At 41.0% G+C, this 16,105-nt stretch overlaps 1 protein-coding gene across 2 annotated transcripts in view; it reads right to left on the bottom strand.

Annotated features, from left to right (window-relative positions):
- Positions 1–8,022: 8,022 nt before the first annotated feature.
- The window catches only part of LOC139443115 (glutaminyl-peptide cyclotransferase-like), a 41,280-nt gene continuing 33,197 nt past the window's right edge, over positions 8,023–16,105 (bottom strand). Inside the window, exons 8-9 of one of the 2 annotated variants that reach the window (XM_071224061.1) lie at positions 15,686–15,744; positions 8,023–10,265 (exon numbers count right to left, since the gene is read on the bottom strand). In XM_071224061.1, coding sequence (XP_071080162.1) covers positions 10,147–10,265; positions 15,686–15,744 — 178 coding nt within the window. In that variant the 3' untranslated portion in view covers positions 8,023–10,146. The remainder of the gene's footprint in view (positions 10,266–15,685; positions 15,745–16,105) is intronic. The other variant, XM_071224062.1, reaches the window with a different exon arrangement.

Here is a 16,105-nt window from a genome sequence, read left to right as displayed (position 1 = left end):
TGTGATAAAACGGGTCTTACATAGCCAAGTGCATCAAATCATGTGAGCACCTTGATTAAAAACATGAAAAGACTTGGAAAATATCTGTTGACGAGGTGGCTGTGCACATGCTTTGCAAATCCTGCAATCGACAGAAATCTGCACAACATTTTACAAACCGGATTTCGATTTCGGTGTGCGATTTTGATTGGACTATGCATAGACTCGTTAGCCCAGCCAAAATGTCACTCCATAATACCAGCATAGTTCGGCAAGGGTGGAAACTGGACTTTTATAATCAGTTATCTCCCTTGCCTCGGGAAGATGCATTAACCCCAGAGGACTAGGGTCCTTCTACACACCAACCTTAGTGCTGTGATGATTGTATCTCACAATTCTGTACATACTCAAGACAGTTGTCTTGCTGAGATTGTTTTATTGGAACAGAGACAGGCATTGGCACTTGTCATTCCGACAATTTGTCTGATGGGTGACTGCCAGTCCATGAGCAATCTCATTAAAATCAGATCGAAGTTCTCCCTGCCGCTAAACAAAGATCTGAGGACATTCCATTACGGGTCATGTCAGAACGACCTTTCACGAACTTTGACCAACCACTGAAATGACTAACAAGAAGTTGACATCAGCCAATTAGAAAGCAGCTTTCTCAAGCTTTACGACACTCGTTTCAACCTGGCGACTTCCATTCCAAAATATGTTGACACAGTTCTCGATTAAAATTTTGAAAACTGAACAATGAACCTTCCACAATGTCTAATGTATGGTTGCGAGTGTATGGCAGTGCTTCCCACATACTGTGCAATGCCTCCTCCGTTCAAATGTTTATCCCACAGAAGCAAGAGATAGATGATAATTTTGACGGAATCAGTCGTTCGGGATACCCCGTGTTAACATTTTTGAGGTTGCATGATTAGAAAACACATTCCGACTGTCACTTTCATGATCTGGTAAGCAATGCTTTGATTGGTTGGATGAAAGGTCGTCTTGTCGAGACCCGTAATGGGATGTCCTCAGATCTTTGTTTAGCAGCAGCAAGAAGTGAGATCTGATTTTAATGAGATTGGTCCATGAGAGCCATATTGTTCATTGCTTTTGAATTGAATATGAAGGTAGTTCAGGTCAGAGAACATTGATTAGGTGTTTTCTCTGTCTTTTGGGCACAGTTTGGTCTATTATACACTGGTGTCTCGTGTCATGGTGTATGATATTTACTAGGTTCTCATGGCAGTCTGATACAATGCTAGTTGTTCAACTGTTCTAGTGAACACATGCAGGTGAAGACATCTTCCCTAGGCAAGAGCAACCTCTAGCCATCTTATCAAAGTCTTGTTTCCACCCTTGCCACATCAGCGCCACGATTCGCTGCAGAGTTGCATCCCTTGGACACGCAAGAAACCTATGATTGTGGGCTCGAATCCTGGTTCGCCCCGATTATGTTTCTAGGTTTGTCAGCACCATACCCATTCTCTCGTGGGTTTCACCGAAGTGGTAAACGTCTGAGACCAGCATCACTTCGGGCTTTCCTCCCACATTAAGCTGACACGCCGTGATGTGACTGGAATATTGTTAAAAGCGGCGTCAAACACAACTCACTAACTCAAGCCAAATTTCCTGTGCTGAATATGATTGGACTATAGCACATATCGATTGTCAAATCAGAGAACGTTTCACAAAATCAACATCAATGACTGGTACACCTTTGTATGAAAGTGATTTACCGCTGCCTGTCTGTGCTGACACGAAATTGTCTTTTCATCTTTTAAACCCCAAATGATTGCCTATGTTTTTGTGTCAGGGATGAAATGGCAAAATTTTCCGTTATCTGATTGACGAGGTCGTCGCCTATGGTAGTCGCCATCTTTGTGAAGCTATACGAGATAAGAACGGCGATCTGATTGGATATCGCGTTTTCAATACAAGGGGCACAACTCATTATCTATGGAGGTGCCGCCAGGGTCGAGCCAAGCAATGTGGCCTTGATGTGGCAAGGGTAGAAACTGGGCTTTGATATAGGCTAGTGGACAACCTTGCCTTGGGAAGATGGTGTTTTGAGTATGTTGAGAGAAATATTGATAGAGATCTGAAAACTACCATGATGATATTTGTGTACACCTTGATGATGTAATGAGACTCACCCCATCAAATATTGCGTCAGCCAATTGATGAGGGTCCTCATGGTTGACAGAGTTCCCATCTGAAGCCAGTCGATTTTCCCTTTTGAGGTTTGTTTTTGCCTATTGATTCGGGCTGGGTCGAGTCCAAATTTACTACATGGGTACCCACCCCCCCTATTACCCGACCCTACCCGGGTACCCGCTGTAGGTCTCAAGAGATAGGTGCAAAATGTCCGATTGGGAAACGTTTGGCCATAGTCCTGTCAAAATGTTTTTAGATACAGGTATAAAATGATTTGGTCATGCATACACTGAAGTTGACTGAAGTTTTATCTTTATGCAACATATCAAGTCAGGAGGAATGTGTGCATAGTCGGAAAGAATTGTGATCATTTGTCACTTATAGTGTAACCATAGAGTTCTAGATAATTTTTGCCATTAAACAATACAATCGCATGGGTAACCACGGGTATGGGTAGTCCTGTGGGTACCCGGGTCCTACTCAGTACCCACCCGACCCGAGTACCAGAGTTAACCGTCCTAGCCCTACTATTGATCTAATCACCTGCTTGATTTTTAAGTCACAAAAAACAATACATACAAAAAGATATTCAAAATAAGCATGTTTTTTTATAAAAACATGTTTTTGTATTTTTCTAAGTTTTAATTTTGCGAAGACACATCCATAAAACAATTGTAAATGGTATGGCTGTCGTGTACATAAATGATATGACCTTTCGCAAAAGTAGGTCACGTAAATAAGTGACCTTCATGACCTTCTTTACGACTAAGGTCAATAAATTTATTATTAGATTTTTGTCCAAATTATCAAAGGTACAATATATTTTTTGTTCAAGGCATCTCTGTACATTAACTGTCGAAGGATGTGTTTCAAAGCATGTTTGGTAGGACAATATATTGTGTATATCAAGTAAAAAACAAGAAGTGCACAATGGCAGTGGTTTCTTCATCTGTAAATACTCTGGGACAATTAAATGATGCAAGGCGGGTCACATTGCTTGAGACAAGCGGTAATGAAAATCTAATAATTCATTTATTATGACCTAAAGAAAGATGTAGAAATAATTTGTGTGGCTGAAAGCTGATCTCATCTGTGGAGATAATTATATTTCACGAGTGAGTGAGTAGCGTTTTTTTTAGCAATATTCCAGCAATATCATGGCGCGGGGACACCAGAAATGGGCTTCACACATTGTACCCATATTGGGAATCGAACCCAGGGTGGTGTGACGAGAGAACGCTGTAACCACAAGGCCATCCCACCACCCCATACTTGTTTTGAAATATCGGGGCTGATCCGCTTGCACCCAATATTGTGTTACACATTAGGAGACTTCAGCCAGTGCCTCCTGTTCAGGAATACTTCCCCTTGAAGTCCGTACTGTCCGACATAGGACAGAAGTACTGTTTTCCCGTGTATTATACAAACCACCCACACTGGTGGTATGTTTCTGGTTCTGGTATGTTAACTGCTGTAGTTTTGGGGGAAAGGGTAGGCACTGTACACAAGAAAATAGTATTTGAAAATTTTGGAGCTCTTCTGAATTGTTTTAATTTTTGATGGTTAATTCAATTTTTTCGGGTTTCAGGATAGGTCTGCCCAAAATGTTGTAGAAAGAAATTACCGTAATCGACGTAATAAGCGCCCACAGCGATATTTGCTAATTTATTGGCTAATGAACATTCCCAATTAGCACCCCTTCAGATTGATCAGTGTACACAAGACTTATTTATTCGTGTATAATACGCACTCGTGTGTAACATGCACCCTTAATTATGGGCAATTAAATTCTAGAAAAATGTCAGCTGTCAGCACAAACCACGAAATTTATCTTTCAACTCTGTTTTTTTTCACAAAATAATATTCTAGTAAGAGCCCCCTATTTCTAATTTTGAGAGCGCCCTGGGCGTTTATTACATGGAATACGGTATTAGAAAGGCAATCTTTGATTAGAATGTTGCTTCTTTAAACAACTTGCTTGAATTTTTGTATTAGCCTTTATTTCCAGCCCTGATTTTTGAAATATTATTTTGCCTTTTGCATCGAAGAATATTGACCTGGAATTTTTGTAAACAAGAAACAGTTACGGTTGGCTTCATTTGGATAGGGGCTACGGATTTGTTAGCCATGTTTCGTATATTAAACCAGAAATACTTTGTTGTACACTCAGTGTGACTGTGGTGTCCATTTATGAAGATGATGCTTTCAATATTTTGAACAAACAAGCAAATATTTCAGGGAATATATTTTGAATTTACATTTACATTTTTCAGACAGATTTCAGATGAAAGAAAGCTTGATAGGTACCTGCTACCTAAATACTGATCATGTTAAATTAGAGAATGCAGATCATTGAGTTAAAGTGAGTTGATCTGGTTCCGGTGTTTATAATAATAAACATTTTTGGATAATGGTGAATGTGTAAATAAACGTATATTATCTTGACTCTGACTTTCATCATTTTGTATGTAGACCTGTCTTGATTTGAAGTGAAGTCTGATGTAGACTTGAAAGTCCTGTGGTTCTCCTGATGTACGTTGAGGACTTTGTCAATCTCATTAAAATCACATCTTAGACATCGCTATAGCTAAACAAATATCTGAGGACATCCCATTACGGGTCACGTCAGAACGACCTATCATCTGACCAATCAAAGCGTCACTTACCAGATCATGAAAGTGACAGTCGGAATGTGTTTTCTAATCATGCAACCTCGAAAACGTGTTCCGGGGTGTTCCGAATGACAGTTACGGCCCGTACGAGTGATTCCGACAAAATTATCATCTGTCTCTCGATTCCGTGGGATTAACATTTGAACGGAGGCGGCGTTGCACAGTATGTGGGAAGCTCTGCCATACAATCGCAACCATATATTAGACATTCATAAACGTTCGTTTGTTCAGTTTTCAAAATTTTAATCGAGAACTGTATCAACAAAATTTTCAAGCGTATTCTGAAATGGAGGTCGCCAGGTTGAAACGAGTGCCGTAAAGCTTGAGAAGGATGCTTTCTAATTGGCCGATATCGACTTCTTGTTAGTCATTTCAGTGGTCGGTCAAATATAGCGAAAGGTCGTTCTGATGTGACCCGTAATTGGATGTCTTCAGATCTTTGTTTAGCGGCAGCGAGAACTTAGATCTGATTTTAATGAGATTGGGACTTTGTGGACCAGTACCCCGACAGAGCTATGTCAGTGTGGTGAAACCTCTCTGGGGTAAATACCCAGAATGCTTGTTGCATGAGGCGACTTAATGGATTGAACTGTCAGGCTCTGTGACTTTGTTGATTGTAGGTCATGGGTCATAGGTCATCGTACCCCGAAACCGCTTACAATATCAAATACTTATTTGTCTGGTCCAGGCTTGCTTGTTTGTTTTTTGTTTAACGCTGCACTCAGCAATATTCCAGCTATATGACGGCGGTCTGTAAATAATCGAGTCTGGACCAGACATCCAGTGATTAACATCATGAGCATCGATCTGCACAATTGGGATCAATGACATGCATCAACCAAGTCAGCCAGCCTGACCACCCGATCCTGTTAGTCGCCTTTTTACGACAAGCAAAGTGGCCTTTTAGGGCAAGCATGGGTTGCTCAAGACCTATTCTACCCCGGAACCTTCACGGGTCGTATGTTTATATGTTGGTGGTTTGTAAATAATAGAGTCTGGACCAGACAATCCCGTGTTTGACATCATGATCCACGCATTTGGGATATGATGACATGCATGCACCATGTCACCTCTAACGACAAGTATAGTCACCTTTTATGGCAAATATTGGTTGCTGAAGACATATTCTAACTCGGATCTTCACGGGTCAGCAGCAATTGGATAAAAATTATATTGGATTTCTGTGAGCAGCCTTTAGGGATTTCTAAAGCTGGGATCATTCATACAAAGTTTCAGGTCAATTGGCCTTGTAGTTTTAGAGATCAAGTGAGTGAGTGAGTTTGGTTTTTAACAGTATTCCTGTTATATCACGGCATGTCAGCTTAATGTGCGAGGAAAGCCCAAAGTGATGCATGTCTCAAGACGTTTACCACTTTGGTGAAACCCACGAGCAAGGGTATGGTGCTGGAAACCTAGAAACATAATTGGGGTGAACTGGGATTCGAACCCACAATTATAGGTTTCTGGCGTGCCCAAGGAATGCAACTCTGCACAGCGAATTGCGGTGCCTCAGACGACTGGGCGACCTGTGCCCCCCTGAGATCAGGTGAACTGCTAAAGATGGACATGATGCTAGGCAAGCTTCTCTAACCTTGGGACTGTAAGTTGAAATAGTCCGTACAGCTGTCTGAGGCAGATTCCTGTGCAGACTATGAACATGCATAAATGAATGAGTGAGAGTATGGTTTTACGCCGCTTTTAGCAATATTCCAGCAATATCACGACGGGGGACACCAGAAATGGGCTTCACACATTGTACCCATGTCGGGAATTGAATCCAGGTTTTCGGTTTTTGACCGAACGCTTTAACCACTAGGCTACCCGACCGCCCCATAAACTTTCCTATTCACATTTCTATCATCTGGTTACACAGCACAAGAAGAACACCAGCGTATCTCCCATGATTTTATTAAAATATATTCTTTCAACAAAATACAGAAACAATGTTTCTTCATTGACAATGGTCACATGTTTAACACCGATATATAATCACACATAACATGAACAACATGATGAGAATACATCCAGAGCTCCAGATAAGCTGCGTATCTGCGTAAAAAACGCATCAGAAATGCAGAAATACGCAGTAAAATAATATCCAAGCGTATCAAATACGCAACGAACATTACAGATACGCTACAAAAATAAAACTTGTGCGTATATTCAAAATATTGTGAAGTAACCCTGCGTATTCGACTGGCAAATCAGCAACTTATTTTGAAATTATAAACGGGCATTCCGTCAACCTTGCCAAACTCCATGATGACAGTTACATCATGATCATTTGCCATCACACTTTCTTGTGGAAGTATCGTGGTATTTTTTAGTCCTATAAAGCTCTCGAACCCACACAACACCAGTTTGCAGGGACTAGATGAATAGTGTTTTTAAATATTTAACTTAAATACCCACATGTGTAAAAACTAGTGGGTAACAGAAATTTGAATACCCAGATAGAATAGCTGATACGCAGTGATTTTAAAATGCATGGGTAAAATACCCACAACACCAAAAGCTTATCTGGAGCTCTGTACATCCTTCCCACAGCTATACAACCACTGGGAAATATACACACTGCCACCATGCGCGGAGACCAAACGTCATCCTTAGTCACAGCTCAATACACCATCACTCCTGGCCCAGGTTAGGCTCCTCGAACAAGGACCAAGCCACTGTGACAGTCTGAATCCAATTACAGATTAATTACAATAACGGAATTGTATACTACTGAAAAGATGCTGAAGCACACCTGATTGTTCCATGTTACTAGAATGAACTATGGAAACTCCACTCTGATGATAACTTTGGGAACACCGTCTTTTATACAAAGGGACATAACTCCTTTACCTGTAATGTACAAGGCATCCGTTTAAGCTGCTTTTCAAGTATAAATTTCAGTCTTTCATAGGCATTTTAATGAAAGAACAAGAAAGTATGAAACTTTAATGGATAACAACCAAAGGTTTACATTCCAACATCAATCAGTGGAAAATAGAGGAACCTATTGAAAACCAAGGAAAGAAGCCTGTCATTAATAGAGTACAGGGCATCTGCGAAGTATGTACTTCACTTTCACCCTAAACTACCCGCAATGAAAAGATAGACACAATTTTTATTTTTTTTTTTTTTTATTTTTTTTTATTTTTTTTTTTTTATGGATAACAACTTCAAGACTTGCTTGACAACGGTATAAGGATCTATACCGAAACGTCGCCTTTTACAGTATTAAAGAAGTTGTTATCCATAAAAAAAAATTGTGTCTATCTTGTCATCCGTCAACTTCTAAGTAATGCCTATCAAACAATTTACCCGCAATGAACATTTTGATTGTCTCATTGTTACCCAGGTCAGTTCTTCCACTTCTCTCCTGTTCTTCCATTTTGACCTACCCACCTGATTTTTTTACCCCAAATCTGTAACCACTCCCCCAACTCCTTCAAAGTCCGGTCATATTGAGTTATGTACCTTTGTATAGATGAAGATGTTCAGAGTGGGGTTTCATAAAGGTCTCATATAGTCATAAAACAAGACATACCGTATTTGACGTAAAAAGGGCCCCGCTCTAATAAGCGCCCACCGCGATATTTGCTAATATATTGGCTGGTGAACAATCCCAATTAGCACCCCTTTCGATTGATCAATGTACACAAGACTTATTAACTCGTGTGTTATATGCACCCTTAATTATGGGCAATTAAATTCTGGAAAAATATATCTGTCGTGTATATACAGTCAGAAATTTATTTCAACTCATCAAAATAATATTCTAATAAGAGCCCCCTATTTCTAATTTTGAGAGCGCCCTGGGCGCTTATTACGTCAAATACGGTATTTATCGAATTCATTACCTACAATGATCTGTAACTAGTTAAGTGTATCATGTCATTGCCGAGCATATTTACACTGTAAAAAGAAACCGGACACACCGATGCTGGATATATATCACAAGAAATGATACAAAGAAATAGATCATGCTTCATACCACCTCAGTAAGAAACAACATAGTCGTGTGACGAAGTGTTATCCGAAACATCATGTTCCCCAGAAGGTCCTGTAGCACCACCACCAGTATCATCCAAGTGTTACATGTCACTGACGCATGCCACCATCAGCAGCCAACGCAAGGGCCATCATAACAGGCATCGTAACGACATTAGTGTTCAACAAAGCCAGAGTGAGTGAGTGAGTTGGGTTTAACACCGCTTTTAACAGTATTCCAGTTATATCACGGTGTGTCAGCTTAATGTGGGAGGAAAGCCCAAAGTGATGCAGGTCTCAGACGTTTACCACCTCAGTGAAACCCACGAGCACGGGTATGGTGCTGACATACCTATAAACATTATAGGGGCGAACCGGGATTCGAACCCACAATCATAGGTTTCTGGCGTGCCTAAGGGACGCAACTCTTCACAGGAAATTGCGGCGCCTTAGACGACTGGCCCACCCTTGTCCCTCACCAAAGCCAGAGGCTGTACAGGGTGCTATTGGATACTTGAGAATTGAGGGGTTACTTTCCAAAACTAATCCCTTTAAAAGTTAACAGAAATATTCGGGATCTCAGTAATTCTGATAAGAATGGATGCCAGAAGGCATGGTTTTGTTGCCAGTGTTATAAATGGTAATTAGGGGAGAGCCCTTCGGACGTTTTCCGTTACTCATCTGCTGCCAACCAGGAGTAATGTAGGCATCACTAAGGTTTCATAATGACCCTATTCTTTTATGTTAAAAGTCTTAAAAATGGACTGAAAAATTGGTCCATACACGAGTCAGCCGTGATATTAAAATTGCTCTATTCTATCACACAGTGTATCAAATAAGAGCTTTCACATCAACAACCCTGAAATAAAACTAAATAAGAGAATCAACAGGCCCCACACAGTGATCTTAGCGCTAAGACAATCATAACTCCCCTACTCTACAGACTATGACTGTTGTAGTCCTACAATCACGTTGAGGAATAGAACCTCAAACCACATTCCACTTGATCTTAGCACTAAGACAGTCACAAGTCAATGTGAAAGTTCGGGGGTTACAATCGTCTTAGTACTAAGATCACTTTGTGTTGGCGACGGGCCCACTGCACTTGATCTTAGCACTAAGACAGTCACAGGTCAATTTGAAAGCGCGGGGGTCACAACCGTCTTAGTGCTAAGATCAGTTTGTGTTGGTCCAGTCTCTAATAAACAGTATCACATATATGCTATTACCGTGGATACAAGGGGATGTACTGGTACCCATGCCTTGCCCCGTCCGCCCAAAAGGTGGCTTAACGAGGACTCCATACAATCATGCACACAATATCCAAAAGAAACTTGGTCCAGATTGAGACAAATTATGATTATGTAAAGTGAGACCATCTTTCCCACGATAGTACAGGCAAAACCACCCACAGTTTGTGAACCCCGTCACTCACGGATGCCTTGCCTCCCGACGTTGCCCCCGACTCACAGCTCATCTCTGTTGCCACAAAAAGAAATTCAGTTAGTACAACACAACACACAACTTGCAAAACAAATCAGGAAATTTATTTTGAGATTTCAAATACCCAAAACTTTTTTTACAGCGCACTGTATTTACTTTTGGTACTGAAAGTCCATATGTGGACTCGTCACAAAGATAAGAGCTTCATTCGGAAAAATGTCAATAATCATTACAGTGAATGTTTATTCAGCTTGAAGAAGCCACAAACATGGCTTCACATCACCATACTTGCAAAACAATCTCATTAAAATCAGATCTTAGTTCTCGCGGCCCCTAAACGAAGATCTGAGGACATCCCATTACGGGTCACGACAGACCGACCTTGCGCGAACTTTGGCCTACCAATCGAATGACTGACAAGAAGTCTACATTAGCCAATCAGAAGGCAGCTTTCTCGTGCTTTACTGCACTATTTTCAAATTGGCGACTGCGCTTTCGAAACATATTTTCAAAATTCTCGATAAAAATTTGAAACCTGAACAAAAGAACATTCTGGAATGGCTAATAGATCGTCTAGATTGTGTGGATTCAGTTGTTAAGACCGTAACTATCGTTCGGAATACCCCATGTAAACATTTTCGAGGTTGCATGATTAGAAATCACATTCAGACTGTCACTTTCATGATCTGGTAAGCAACGCTCTGATTGGTCGGATGAAAGGTCGTTCTGACGTAACCCTAATTAGATGTCTTCAGATCTTTGTTTAGCGGTTGCGAGGACTAAGATCTGATGCTAGTGAGTTTGACTAACAAAATGACTTTTTTTTCACATACTACTCAAAAGATTCGTTCAGATTACTAATAGCATGTCGCATGATAGATTAACTATAGTAATACGAAATAATTGGGGTGGCTATTATTGAACAGAACTATAATCTTTACCAGACAAGACCACAAATGTTGAACCATCTTAATCCTTCGAATGTTTGAAATGATTAGCACGGTGATGAGAACACTTTTCTTAACTTTTCCTGGCTCAACAAGAAAACAATAACAACTACCTTATACTTATTTCTTGTTTACATGAAACTCATCGATTATTTGTGATATGTTTTTTTAGAAAATCAGAAAAAAGATACAGTGCAATGTGCTTGGTAGATTATGCATGTTAAACGCAAGCAGGAAAAGAAGTCGCTTTACCAACAGATTCCTATCAGATCATAACACAGCTCAAATTAGAATTTCAGTAAAGAAACAAGAAAACTGTTTTCATTCACATAATTTCTTGCAAATAGTAACAGTAGCTTTGGGATTTGAAACAAAAATAACGTTTCTGATCACAATAACGGGGCATTTGATGTCTCGGTCTCCACATCAACACCGGCTGAAAGAAACAAAACCATGCTTTTCACAACATTCAACATGCCTTGCCAACAGCGCTGGAAACCATATCTATGTACAGTTCCGCTTTTACTCTCCGACATCTACCTGACTTGTTTTGTGAGTTTATACTCCATATAACCTTGAAAACTTTGCATATTTCTGAATGTGACCTCTGACCTAGGCTAACATAGAGCCTCGGAAATAAAGTTATCTTATTTAAAAATATATACCTACAAAATATAAGATCAAATCCAAATTGAGCCCGGAATAATGCTTAATCTCGACTTGCCAAATCATTTTAGACTTGAGTTGGATTCCTTTTTATTTATTCTCTAGAGTGAGTGAGTGAGATGGGTTTAACGCCGCTTTTAACAGTATTCCAGTTATATCCAGCGTGTCAGCTTAATGTGGGAGGAAAGCCCGAAGTCATGCAGGTCTTTGACGTTTACCACTTCGTTGAAACCCACGAGCACGGGTATGGTGCTGACAAACCTTGAAACATAATTGGGGTGAACAGGGATTCGAACCCACAATCATAGGTTTCTGGCGTGCCCAAGGGATGCAACTCTGCACAGCGAATCACGGCCCCCTATTCCCCAGGGTCTGGGAGATGGACTATATGACCTTGTGAAGGGTGACAAGATCTGCATCAGCCTCAATAACAAAGTTAAAGGAGGGGTTTTTTTAGCAGTGGTAGCGGCCTGTAGATGTCGGACAGTCAAAGCAGAGACACGCTTGCATCACCGACATCACTGATGAGGACAACAACACACACAACATGCCATCACAGTCACATGCTGGAACACTCTACAGGCTCAAAATACCAACAAAATATCTGTGGGGTTTCTCTAACTTTGATGTCAACAGGTTCATAAACAGCCATACTCTGCAGACTCAATTCTTAGCTTTCGCTTGGGAAGGATTTCATTCATCATGTCCATACGCCATTAAGTGATTTTGGTTTTACTCTGGGTTTGGCAGTGTTCACACATCATGGCACTGGGCCGCCATGAATGGACTTCATGGTAGTTCATGTGGGCACTCGAACCCAGACCTTCTTAGTGATGAGTGATGAGTGACCACTTTAACCACTTGGCTACCCTAAAACCTGCTTTATAGACCTGACTTTGTATAGATTTAACACCTGAAACTAAACGTACAGCTTTAACAGCTTCTCTACATAACATATACCCTAACTTCAGTGAGTGAGTGAGTGAGTTGGGTTTAACGCTGCTTTTATCAGTATTCCAGTTATATCGCGGCATGTCAGCTTAATGTGGGAGGAAAGCCCGAAGTGATGCAGGTCACAGACGTTTAACACTTAGGTGAAACCCACGAGCACGGGTTTGGTGCTGACAAACCTAAACACATATTGGGGCGAACCGTGATTCGAACCCACAATCATAGGTTTCTGGCGTGCCCAAGGGACGCAACTCTGTACAGCGAATCGTGGCACCTTAGACGACTGGACCCCCGGGCCCCCCACCTTAACTTCAAGTTGAAGGCAAACATGGCTAAATAATTACACTGAGTTTACCAACCTTGGACCAGGCTACCATCAAATTTATGTTTTTCACATTTACTGAGCTGATGATGGTGAATCTGTTGGTAACCACGGCAGCAGTTTCAGTTTTAGAAATGAGAACTGCAAAGCTAATTATTGAAGGCTGTGAAGGGTATTTATAATGGAATATGCTTGGATATTTGGCAAAGTGGTAATGCTAGCTAAACAGAGGTATAGGAAGGGTGTGTTAGGATTAAAACTAAACTGAAAAAATCTCAGAAACAGAAATTTTGGTTTAGGCCAGTAAAATAGTAGTCTTGTTTCTCATGATATTTTTCAAAACTGATCTAATTGGGAGAAAGCAATATTTGTTTTAGTAGTTTATAAATCTCTATCATCAAGGGCCATAATTATGTTAATTGTTAACGTTTTTTATGATGCTTTTCAAAATCGACCAACATACTTATCCCTTACTGATGTAAACAAAATATCATCCTTGTATTCATAGCAGTTTCTGAAGTAACATGTACCTACTGAAGTCAGATGGACAAATGGAGCCTAAACCTGTTAACTTTCACAACACCAAAGGGAGACAATCAGTCAAGGCATGGGAACAACAACAAAGATGGTGGACCATCCAAAAAGGAGTTTTACATCCACCGCCCACACATCAGACCTACCTCGCTCGACAGGATTAACATATACGGGTCACCAATAAATCTCCCCAGCCTCAGTCTACCCAAGATGCACTACTGGTCATGTGTCATATAAACAACTCACAGAACATGGTGTGAGACTTGCCTGTTGCAAGTTCTCCAGTACATGCATTATTTCATCAATGACCACAATGCATGGAAACAAAAGACAATTCCTCACACTTGAACAAGGAGAGCTAGGAGATTTTCACAGGACCCTGTACTTGTTCCAAAGCCCCCAAATCTCAGCACACAATGTTTTCTACATAAGGCCACAATATATTATACTGTCAGATTTTTGGCTCTGCCCATCGCACCATCAAACACCAAGCCTCACCCAAATACATTGTCCCTAAGAACCTACAGACCATGTAAAAATCTCTGTCGTCCCCACTCTCTTGACTTGATGAAATATATATCATACATGTTTTCCTACAAATCAGCCATACTTCATGTGATTTGTGACAGCAGTTAATATACATAGATGTTTCAAACAGTTTGCTTTGACAAAAATAACAGAATAAAATGCTTCCCCTAACTTTTCCTAAATTTTGAAGGACATCTTAACTGATGTATTGTCGCCCAACAGCCGACATATTGGTGTATTGTAACATTTAACTAGCTTGACAACTACACAAAACCTTGAGTTCAACCTACAGTGGAAACAGCTATTTCCAAATACTGTGTATCAACAATACATTCTACGAACAAAGCATTGAGTCGCCCAAGTAGAAATCTTCAGGCTGAGTTTCTTCACAAGCGACCAATATACAGGCACAAATGTGCAGATTTACAAATATGCTGAAACAACGTCACACAGATATGTTGTATTCAAAGAAAGTAGCACCTAATACCAAGTACTGAACCAAAGATTTGAATCTCTCTGTGAATCTAGGTCAGTAACAATCAACAGTCTGGTCGCCAACACTATAAATGCCCATTGTAAAACATGGTCGCCATTACCATAGGCCTACCATAGTGGAACCTGGTCGGCATAACCCAATCACCCTGCGAACTTGTCGCTATCATCAAAAGCATACCAAAAGCCATCCTGGCCCCATCACCATAGGTTTACCATAGTGCAACTCGGCGCCATCAACACCGGTCTACCATAGTGCAACCTGGTGCCATCACCAAAGGTCTACCATGGTGCAACCCGGCGCCATCAACACCGGTCTACCATAGTGCAACTTGGCACCATCACCAAAGGTCTACAATAGTGAAACCTGGCGCCATCACCAAAGGTCTACCATCATACAGCTTTGCTCAGCCACTATTAGCTGACCATAATACAACCAGGTCGTCAACACCTCATCCGAAAGTCATACAAACCTACACCTATATTTAACGATCATCGCACCATGTGGACGTCCAGAAAGAGGTTCTAACCTCATTACAAGTTCATATTGAATCCAGACATGTTATGGCCTACACCCAAGTCACTTCATCCCAAAGTCATACAAACCTACACCTATATTTAACGATCATTGCACCATGTGGACGTCCAGAAAGAGGTTGTAACCTCATTACAAGTTCATACTGAATCCAGACATGTTATGGCCTACACCCAAGTCACTTCATCCCAAAGTCATACAAACCTACACCTATATTTAACGATCATTGCACCATGTGGACGTCCAGAAAGAGGTTCTAACCTCATTACAAGTTCATACTGAATCCAGACATGTCATGTCCTACACCCAAGTCTTGAGGAAGATGGTGAACACAGACTCCAGGTGGACCCTCCCAGCCTGGATAGCCTGGCAGTCCCTGTATCATCATGCATTAGAAGTGTATGGAGTAGTGTTAGTTGGAGAGTTGTGTTAGTTCAGTCATAGATGTCATCAAGATAGTCGACAACTTGTTGCCACCAACCGCCATTGGTCTGGGTATCTGCATCGGCGTCTGACCAAGCATTGCTATTGTCTGGGGCCCTGAAATAAACATGGCTGTTATATGAGAGACATGACATACAGAGAGACATGGCATACAGAGAGACATGACATACAGAGAGACATGACATACAGAGAGACATGGCATACAGGGAGACAAAACAGACACCTAGCAAAAGAGGACATATGTGTTAATATACACAGAGGACAAGAGAGGCATGTTGATATGGAGGACATGTCTTGATATCAGGGCTGGGACGGGTCCAGATTGAATACCCGGGTACCGAGTCCTATTACCCGACCTGACCCGGTTGCCCACTTTACGTCTCAAGTTTGACAGGAGTCCTGCCAGAAGCTGCTAACATACATGCATTAAACGATCTGATCATGCACAAGCTGAAAT

Source organism: Haliotis cracherodii, unplaced genomic scaffold, assembly GCF_022045235.1.
Source record: "Haliotis cracherodii isolate W230 unplaced genomic scaffold, xgHalCrac1.p SCAF_5, whole genome shotgun sequence".
Taxonomy (NCBI): Eukaryota; Metazoa; Mollusca; class Gastropoda; order Lepetellida; family Haliotidae; genus Haliotis; species Haliotis cracherodii.
This window is presented reverse-complemented; position numbering and strand designations above follow the sequence as displayed.